General features: G+C 40.6%; 1 protein-coding gene across 1 annotated transcript; it reads left to right on the top strand.

Annotated features, from left to right (window-relative positions):
* Positions 1-121: 121 nt before the first annotated feature.
* On the top strand, positions 122-10200 carry pwwp2b (PWWP domain containing 2B). The gene is made up of 3 exons (XM_058385661.1): positions 122-861; positions 4259-5930; positions 8516-10200. Exons 1-2 carry the CDS (start codon positions 722-724, stop codon positions 5928-5930), a joined length of 1812 nt encoding a protein of 603 aa, XP_058241644.1. The 5' UTR covers positions 122-721; the 3' UTR covers positions 8516-10200.

Here is a 10200-nt window from a genome sequence, read left to right as displayed (position 1 = left end):
TTTCATGTGTTCACTGTCGTCTTCAATCAGTGCTTCAGGAGTCAGCCATTTTATGCTTAGGGCCTACTGGATTGATGTTGGAGGGAAAAAAAAGAACTATCATATAAAGCGTGTGATCAGATCAGTCATTTTAACTGCATTTAGAAGAGGCCGAATATGTCGTAGATTTTTATGTTTATGTATTGTATCCGGATGTTAGACGCCTACAATGTAATCAATGTGATTTAATCATACAATAAATCAAATTAATCACTACGTATAGGTCCAAATTAAAAGCAACAGCTCTGAATTAATAGCAATCTTGAAATCTTATTTTATCACCTGTGTGTCTATATATGTTATGAGCAAATAACTAGTGCTATTGATTAGTGGTCAAAACTACTGCATGTCGCTGACGAGAAGGAGAACGCTGGCAAAGCCGTTCTTAAATGCACGGAGATCTCTAGAGTGTTAACATCTTTCCAAAACGCGGAAAGCTGGATGGGAAGGAAAGGCGAGTTGAAGCGGAGGATCGCGCTCTAACGGATTCCTCTCTCGCCTCTTTGTGATGTCACGGCTGGCCGCGCGGCTGTAATTGCGCCGGTGGGTTGATGGCGTCATTCCGTGGCCCTGTGTAGCCTCCCGTGCTCGCTAGCAGAAGGAGCGAGGATCTGAGGCCGACGCGCGCGGCTCCGGCGCCGTGGAACGAGCAGCGCCAAGCCGGACACTTCACCCAGGAAACATGGAGGCCGCGGCCGAGGAGCTGCGGGCCGGCTCCCGGATTCCGGTCACTATCGAACAGATAGTGAACGACACACTGGTGGTGACGCTCACTTACCGAGATAGGAGCTACACCGGGATTTTGCTCGATTGCAACAAAAAGTAAGTGTGTATTATTCTTCTTATTCTTATTTTTGCTTTAAACGCGCTAAGGCCACAAGCTAAGCTAAGCTAATTTGGCTAACTATGCAAACGCTATCCATCAAGAAGAGGCCAGGCAAAGACAAGCAGGCCCCCTATTTATTCAAAGCCAAAGATGGATTAGCACAGCAAAATCTCCTTATTCCACACAGACTTCATGTCTTACCTATAAAGCACTAACATAATTTTACCCAACAATTCCAAGCATTTTCTCAAGGTAAAATGATCCATTCAGTAAGATTACCTGCCAGCTAAGGTTAGCCACTTAGCCCCTGTAAAATATGTGGAGCTTATAATCAAATAATGCTGCGTTCAAATAACGTGCATTGTTTACACTGTGGTCGTGAACGCGCTCTCGGCTTCATGCATATCAACACATTTGTTTTTGTTGCTGCTTATTGTCCAGTGTAGGATAATCTCTCATTGTTGTAGCTTGTGGCTGCTAGCTGAAATTGTTCTCATTCAATTGATGTAGAATAAAAATCCAGGTTTATTGTGTTTTATCCAGGTGTTTTTAGATGTGGCGTTGTTCAGCTTCTATTTAGGTTCATATCATGGCGTTTTAATCGACTTTTCATAAGGAACTTGTCCATGGTCACATGTGAAGCAGATTGCCTTGGGTGTGTGTTACCCTTTCTTATTATCAGGCTGTTACCTACAGCTGTATATCTGACACAGTTCCATACTTAACAGATATTGTGAGCAAAGCAATAAAGCAATTTTGCTTGTATGTTTAGTTGTTCAATAGAGTAGAGAAGTTGAACCTGCTGGAAAGGCCATCTTTCAGACAAAGACAGGTGGGGTGTCACTGACCAAACCAAAGCTACTGACCTTTGTTGAACTTGTAGCATATATTTCTAGTTGAATTGTACCTGTAATGATTATTACTAAGCAGGACGTATGTCATAGGATGGATAGTGTGAACTTATTTTAATTGTTTATTTAAATTGTTTAGTTAGTGCTGCGTTACGTGTTGTTTATGTCCTGTGTCTGAATGTTGTTTATGGTAATCACCGTCTTTAGTGAGGTTCTCCTGAGGCTGTAAGTTGTATTTGATATATTCACGTTGGTGATGTGGCACTTTACAAAACACTATATATATATATATATATATATATATATATATATATATATATATATATATATATATATATATATATATATATATATATATATATATATATATATATATATATATATATGTATATATATATAGTGTTTTGTAAAGTGCCACATCACCAACGTGTATATATATATATATATATATATATATATATATATATATATATATATATATATATATATATATATATATATATATATATAAAAAATCACTGTTTTGTTTCATCAAGTCACTAAATCAGATGTGCCACATTACTCGAAATGCTTTTATTTCATTTTTATATTCTGTCAAAATAGACCTATTTAATACGCAAACTGGACGAACTCATAATTAAACGTCTCTCAGTGACTGATGGTTTTAATAAAGCGCTAAAATCTGATGGCACTCCATGCACAAAAGTGTATTATGATCTTAACAGATCACAATATCAGTATCATATTGCTGTCACCCAACCCAATTTTGAGCCATGTTCTGGGAAATCTATGGATATTTTGTTCCTAGTCATTCCCAAGACACTAAGATTTTACATCTGTTTTGTATTAATTCGCTTTTTCATTATCTCTGTGATTCAGATCACATTTCATGTTTTCCCTTTTAATGATACAGTTAATGACCTTTAGCAATGTATTATGAGTCGTAAAATATTTTGTCTAAATTTATGATGTCTAGATTCTTTCGCCATAGCAAACATTGTGTTCAATCTGCAAACCACACTATTCATCAGATCAGCTGTAATCCATCTCGCTATCTGTCTAATCCGGTTTGATCTTTGTTCTGCTATTGCTTCTTTTCTGTGTGGCACTAATGTGTAACTGGTAGTAAGATTTTATAATACAAAAACCTTCCTTCATTTCCTCATTCCCCACTGTTAAGTAATTCGTCATTTCCTGTATTTTGATGATTGCTGTCGTGTCAGCAGCACAAGTTGAATCATAGTGATGCTGAGTCACTGCTGCTCAGAACCTCTTATCCTCTACATGGCCAGGACAAATTGTTCAGCTTTCCTACCTCGGTCAGGCTATTCTAACCTTTCCCAAATAATCTCTTTGTTCATTTGGTGTTTCATTAATGTTAGGATGGAGTAAGATATGACAAATGTCAAGTCATTAAAAAAACAGACATTCTGTAGTGTTATAAAAAAAAATACTGTGGCCTACATTTTTGTATAGGCCTTCAATAACTGTACATGGCTTTTTTTTTCTTCTAAAGACATGCCTGACAGGTATTTCTTTTATCCGAGGTCTCAAAGGACATCATGAGGGGAGTGGAACCTTTTCTTATAGGGATTAATTAATAATCACCACACAATCAAATGTGAAAACAACCAAATCTCCAGGCTCTTCCTTGTTGCATCCCTGGTGGCTGATGGGACTGTTTTTGTTCAGTGAGTGTGGAAGGGGGGCTGTTGTGAGGCAGGCCCGTTGGCCTCTTTGTTTGCTGTCTCTGACAGAGTCGAGCCACTGAGTGTACTGTCTTGACTACAGCCACTCTTCACTGATTGTGACAAAATGGTCCGAGTTCCTACCCTATACACGTCAGTGCTGTGCTTCACAAAGAGGACGCGTGAATTTATTTTTGGACTGAACTGCAGCACAAACCTGAGGTCAGACTTCTGTTCAAGAAAGACAATGGCCCAGTGTTTCATAGTTCAATTTGATTTACTGTAGTCCTCCAGAAGGCACTTAGATGACTATCTAACTGTTAGTATAAGTGTACTGCATTTTTATAATTAGGTTTTAAAATAGAATATTTGAAACAGTTTTCACAATGCAGATGTTCATAATAGTTTAATTTTGAACTGCCTTGCTGACAGATTAGTATCTTGATTCAATTCACGCACCTTGTAAGCTTTTATACTTGTGCAGTGTTATCAAGATCAAATTGCTTTACCTGGAATTTCAGTTCCAGGGACTACTCGTAACACTGCATGTTGCGACACAGTCTGTCAGAGTAGGAAATCACTGCTGCTACACAAAATGAGATTTCCAACATGAAAAATACTGTTCATTTTTCTGTTGGAGCTGGTTCCAATCAAGAACTAGTTTAGTAATCATCTTTGCATTTTGTGACGTGTTTATTTAAAAAGATCTTTCTAAATCAGTTGGATACATTAGTCAGATTTGTATATCTATGGTTGTATACACATTTGAATGTGTCTAAGAGCCTGTGATTTCTTGGTATTGCTTTTAGAGCCTGTTCAGTGCCCTTATAGGCTTTCTCTTTTGTTCCATTTAGGACTGGGTTGTTCTGCCTGCCAGATGTTGTAGGAAAGTCAGAAGAGCCTCTTATATCCATACAAGAATCTGATGTGATGAATGAGGAGCCATGCTCTAAACCAGCCATTCAGTCAGCCCAGCGACCAAAGGATGAAAACACAGAGCCTGACAAGCCGCCTGCCGTCCCCTTACCAATCCCAGTACAGCCAGGCCAGCCTACGTACCCCCCTTATTTTGAGGGTGCTCCTTTTCCTCAGCCCATGTGGGTAAGGCACACATACAGTCAATGGGTTCCTCAACCTCCACCCCGACCAATCAAAAGAAAGAAGAGACGATCTCGAGAGCCTGGGCGTATGACCATGAGCACCATTAGACTTCGACCTAGACAGGTGCTATGTGAGAAGTGCAAGAACACAGTCACCAGCGACGAGGACAGTAAAGATGGATCAACTGTGGCCAAGCCTTCCAGGAAGGAGAATGCACCACAAGGGGAGGAACTTGCCAAGGAAGCCCCACCTAAAGGACTCAGGAAGGAAGACGGAGATGCCACTAGGGAAACCAAGAGGCGAGATGAGGCGCCATGCTATGAAAGCAAGCGTTGTCGAAAAGAGAGAAAGGAAGATGAGAAATTCCCAGGAGGCGATGTAGTGCCTCACAGCCCAGTGATAAAGATCTCGTATAGCACTCCACAAGGGAAAGGGGAAGTAATGAAAATCCCATCCAGAGTTCATGGTTCTGTAAAGCCTTTCTGCCCCAAGCAGCTGATGCAGAATGGGCTCGGGGAACATGACAACAGCCACGAGCCCAGAAAAGAGACGCGATCTGCTATAGAGTCCATTCGGACTGGCCTTACTGTGTCTATACCCAAACTCAAACTCCCAAAGCTGACTGATCAGGACATCCCTTCTCCCAAAATCCGTTTAAAGTCCCGGGGGGATGGTGTGGAGCGTGTGTCTATGTATGAGGCAGAACTTGTAGGAGAGGCAAGGCGCAGGAGTCCCAGGATTCCTGGCTCGGGGCTGGCTCGACCTGAGGATTCCGGGGACAAAAATGCCCTGGAACTGTGGTCAGGTGAAGAAACTGAGCGGCATGGTGATCTCACACTCCTAATCAACTTTGGAAAGCGCAAAGCAGATTCGTCCAGCCTTTCAGTGTGTAGCAGCGACAGCCTGGACGAGTCCAAGTCGTTCAGCTCGGACGGGACTTCACCGGAGTTGTGCGAGCTGGCGCCCGGCGAGCATGTTATTGGTGTATCATCCTCGGTGTCAACAACATCATCAGCGTCACGGGCCGAGGGTAGAACGGTGCCACCGCTGACTGTGAGGTTACATACACGCAGCATGAGCAAGTGCATAACGGAGGAGGGCCACGCAGTAACCGTTGGTGATGTGGTGTGGGGTAAGATACATGGCTTCCCCTGGTGGCCAGCCAGAATCTTGAGCATTAGCGGAACTCGGCGAGAGGAGGATGAGGCAGATGCACCATGGCCTGAAGCCAAAGTGGCCTGGTTTGGCTCCCCTACAACCTCTCAACTTTCTGTGGCTAAACTTTCACCCTTCCGTGAGTTCTTCAGGCTGCGCTTCAACCGCAAGAAAAAGGGCATGTACCGGCGAGCCATCATTGAGGCGGCAAAGGCAGTGGGTCACATGAGCTCTGAGATCACCTCTCTACTGTCACACTGCGAGACATAGGTGAGGCATAATCTATACTGTTCTGTTTTCTAATAATAATAATTTGAAGTGTTTAGATATTCATTTTCAGCGTCCTTGTCATCTATAGTCAAATTCTCTGTGCACCATCTTGTTACTTTTGTGGCACCAGTTGCAGTATGGTGTATTGTGGCTCACCGTGCAGCAGCAAAGCCTACACAAATCTGACCCTTACATGAATGACTCTGATGACCATTTAGTATTGTGTCAATTCGAGCCATATTGATTGCAATTTTTGAGCAGCTAAACATTACAAATTGTAAGTTATATGAAGTGTGTTAGGTTGTTTTGTTAACATTAGATGGGTTGCTTGCTAGTAAGCTAGGTTGCTTGCTAGTAATTTAATGGAACTTTTTATTGTCATCACACACAGGTGTATAGTATAACAAAATGTAATTTCGCTAGCTTCAGACAAGTCTTGGTGTAAATAAAATAAGACAGAGGACATGAGGTGAACAGTAATCACAGACACGGAAAAGGAATGTGCTGGTGCAGTTTGCAGATCTAGACAAATAACTAGAATTTGGCATTGTTCAGTATAAAAAATGCTGAATTGATGTATTATTAAAATTTGAAATGGCTGAATGTAGCAGTGCAGTATTTCTGTTCAGCAGGCAATAGCTAGACAAGCAGACAGCTGAAGCTCTCTTCCCCTTGCTTCACAATTAATTCTACAAATACTATACAAATATTTTACTATACAAATAGTCATGGTTCATGTGGTTCAGTATTAATGATTTTATGTAACAGCCAAAGCAAAAGCTATTTAAACATGGGAACTGCAGTGCAGTGATTCCATCTGCAATGTGCGTTATCATTTGTTGTCCCGTAACATAATTATGGTGTACATTTTGCAGCACAGCATTCACATGCCATGCAGGCGCGTCCTAGAAATGTTACTCGACTCTTAAAGTTTCAGTTCATAGGTCTGATCTGTTCCTGGTGTAATGTCACTGTATAAGGTTCTGCAATTTCCATGTGGCCAAGTAGTGGAGAGTTGTGTTTGATCTCCAGATAGGGCTGTAAGATTGTGTGCAATATGGCATTGTCCTTTTGTGGCCCTCCAGCTATTGCAGACGGACAATAATATCTCGTGTGGATTTGGCGGGATGTAAGCTGCTGGGGGAATAAAAGACCTGGGTGTAGCCTGGCATATGTAATTGTAATGTTTGTTGTGTACATGTTACATCATTACAGCAGTAAAAAAAAAAATTCCAGAAGTTGATTGCGGGTCGACTGTAGCTGCAAATAACTAGCATTAATTACCCATTAACAATGCTTGCAAAACTAAAGTTTGGACCGTAAATAAGCCTAAGGACTTGTTTTCTGTAACTAAGCTCATTATAAAATTGAAATACAATTACATATGGGTAAAGAATGCATGTACTCAAGATAGTTTGACTTTTTTAATTTAAACTACCTGTTTGTTTTGTGAATGAAGAATTCCTTTGTCTGATTGGCATGCATGGACAAGTGAAGCATCAGTGATGGTGATCTTTTGTCCTAATGCTCTGAAGTCGGCCAACGTAGTCTGTTATAGATCAAAATAGGAAAAGGAGACCAGTATTACAATACAGGCTAGCCTTAAACACTCTGAGGATAGTGCTCCCTGTCCTCTTCTAAATACGAACTCGCAGTAGATAATGATTATTGGCTAGTTTTTTTTTTTTTTTTGGGATTGAGTGGGAAGGGAAAGGTGGCTACAGCATTGAAATCATGCATTATGATCTGGTGAGAGGTGAAAGCTTTTCATTTATACATCATACCTTTTTAAAGCGTGTCAGTGCATTTGATTTTAACGTAAATTTCCAGCAGCAACCCTTTTGGATTACTTGTGATTTGTTCTTGTAGTAAGTGGCCTTTTAGGAAATGCTTTTATTGATATAACTATATTTATCAAAAAAAATTTAATTGTCTCCTAAGACTGCAACTTAGAGACTACAAGGAGATATATATATACATATATATATATATAATATTTTATGAACACTGACCCTGATCCTGCTAATGTAAAATATTGACTGTGACTGAATCTTCGTCTCCAGCCAGTTCGTTTGGATACCATACATGTTTTGTCTGAAAGAAGGGGACCATGAGCGGGGAAGATTTGGGGGAAGTTTTTGTTAAGCTGTCTAGTCAGATGATATCATTGGGTCTATTTTTGTTTTTTCACCAAAATTCAGAATGTGCTGATGTGATTGTTTTTCTCCCCTGATTCAAAGTGGGAAAGCTGGACAAGTATGTGAAATGGAGCTAAGCTACAATAAACATTGTTACTGGCCAGAATTAATAACCATATTTGGTATGATTTTAGAAGCTAAAATGATCTATGTTATAATGGGAATAGATATTCATCAGCAACACAAACATAAATATCCGCTATTCTTAAACAATTTCCTAGCTGTAATATGATTTTATTAACTGAGAAATTGAAAAAAAATATTTCTAAACCATTATCTCGTTTGTAACAGCTGATCCCCATAACCCCCCGAAAAACCATTATACTTACAGGTTGCAGTCTAGAGAGTGTTTTTATTGACTGATCTGGTGCATGTTTGGTGTTTCAGGAGTGAAAGAGGGGAAGGCTGGACTCTGGCTGGATTCAGGACCCCATGCTCCCCTCCTGTCATTCCCAACCAGGACGGAGTGCATTTTCTACAGATCTCATGAGTGAAGGTGCTTTTTTTTTCCCCACCTGCCTGGAATGAGAAATCAGCCAACATGCAGAGCAGTTGAGGGCTTGAGGGAGCAAGCAGGCAGGAACTTCTGGGAAACACAAGAGATCTTTTCCTCTCCACCTGTTTTTCTACCCTATCAATTTGTTCAGGACATCTGTTTTAGTATAATGAGTAGCTCAACACTAAATCCGAATGTATTTATTGCCGGTGAAGCACAGGAGATCTTGCTACAGTCTCATACGATCGATCCCACCGCTGCTGTTTTCTGTCGGTGAAGATCTCCTGCCTGCCAGCGGAGTTACAATAGCTAATGAATCCATCATGGATACCATCAGGCAGCCTGCTCTAGTGACATTCACCTAGTCCACTTAAGCAGAAAAAGGACAGACATTCATATGATGGTAAATAACATGGCTTACTCTAAGGCCTCTTTACTTTTTCTTTCAAAACTGAAAATGTGAAACACTTTTTTGTATTCTCTGCATCTAGAGATCGTTGTGTAGGTCTTAAAACATGCAGTATGTCGTCATTGATTAGATCTATTTTCACCAGAGGGCCGAATTTCTTCAAACGGCCTGTCGCTTTGAGAAAATGTACCTTTTTTTTTTCTTTTTTTTCCTTGTTTATTTTTCATTTTTATTGTTGTTTTGATGCTCTTGGTCTGAGGGCCTTGGGAAAATGTGTCATGGCTTGTTTGAGAATCACGGATTTTTGTATGTACTTGCTTTAATTATTTAATGTGTCATGTAAAGAAAAGCACTTTATCTGTACCTTCAGTGGCCTGCTGGACACTCGTACAACGAACACTAATTTAGAGTTTTACGGCTGTGAACGGTGGACACGCTCTCAGCAGCCCTCTGGTTCAAACTATCACACCCAGCGCCTGGAAAGTGACTTCTTTTCTATCAGGTTTGGACATGGATGAGAAAATAAGACGCTTTCAGGAACTAGTTGTGTACACTGTATTATTGCGGTTAGTCCTTTTTGTCAACCTGCATTTGTTTTCCTTCCCACCACCGTCTCCCTCTAAATGAAAATTTCCACTGGAGAAATGGACAGAAGTGTAAACTCCTATGCATCACATCTTTATTAAAGCTTTAAAAAAAAACATAAACCTGCTGTTATGGTACTATGAATCCCATACCTGTGTGCTCTGAGCACTAAGCAGAATGTTCTTATACTGCAGGTTTGTTCTGTAGTCTTGTTTCTCCTTCAGGTGAAAGAGAAAAGGGTCTTTCTAGTCAGCAGTTGACCTTTTAGGGCCTTGAGAATTTAAAGAGCCACTTCAGTGAGGGAGCAAGCATGGAAACCAGGGAGGAAAGGAGGTGGGGGAAGGGAGCCAAACCCGAGCGGAGGTATATTTAAAGCTCACTGCTAAGCGCAAAGCGTCTCACCACTGCATTTCAATGGTAGGTTCTTGTACTTTTTATGGATCTTTTTTTTTTTGTTCATTCTTGAAAAGGTTTTTGAAGGTGGACAGTTGTGCGAGTGCTAATGTAAAGACACTCGACCACTGTCCTCAGATCAGTGGAATTTTTTACATGGTGTACATAAAATAAAATATACAAACAATG

Source organism: Hemibagrus wyckioides, linkage group LG03 (assembly GCF_019097595.1).
Source record: "Hemibagrus wyckioides isolate EC202008001 linkage group LG03, SWU_Hwy_1.0, whole genome shotgun sequence".
In the NCBI taxonomy this organism is placed as follows: Eukaryota; Metazoa; Chordata; class Actinopteri; order Siluriformes; family Bagridae; genus Hemibagrus; species Hemibagrus wyckioides.
The sequence above is the reverse complement of the archived record's forward strand: the minus strand, read 5'-3'. Positions and strand labels throughout refer to the sequence as shown.

Bases quoted from the DNA above. Each gene is read 5' to 3' on its own strand.
- pwwp2b (XM_058385661.1), top strand. From the start codon at position 722: ATGGAGGCCGCGGCCGAGGAGCTGCGGGCCGGCTCCCGGATTCCGGTC. The intron at 862-4,258 runs GTAAGTGTGTAT...TGTTCCATTTAG, and splicing joins TTGCTCGATTGCAACAAAAA to GACTGGGTTGTTCTGCCTGC.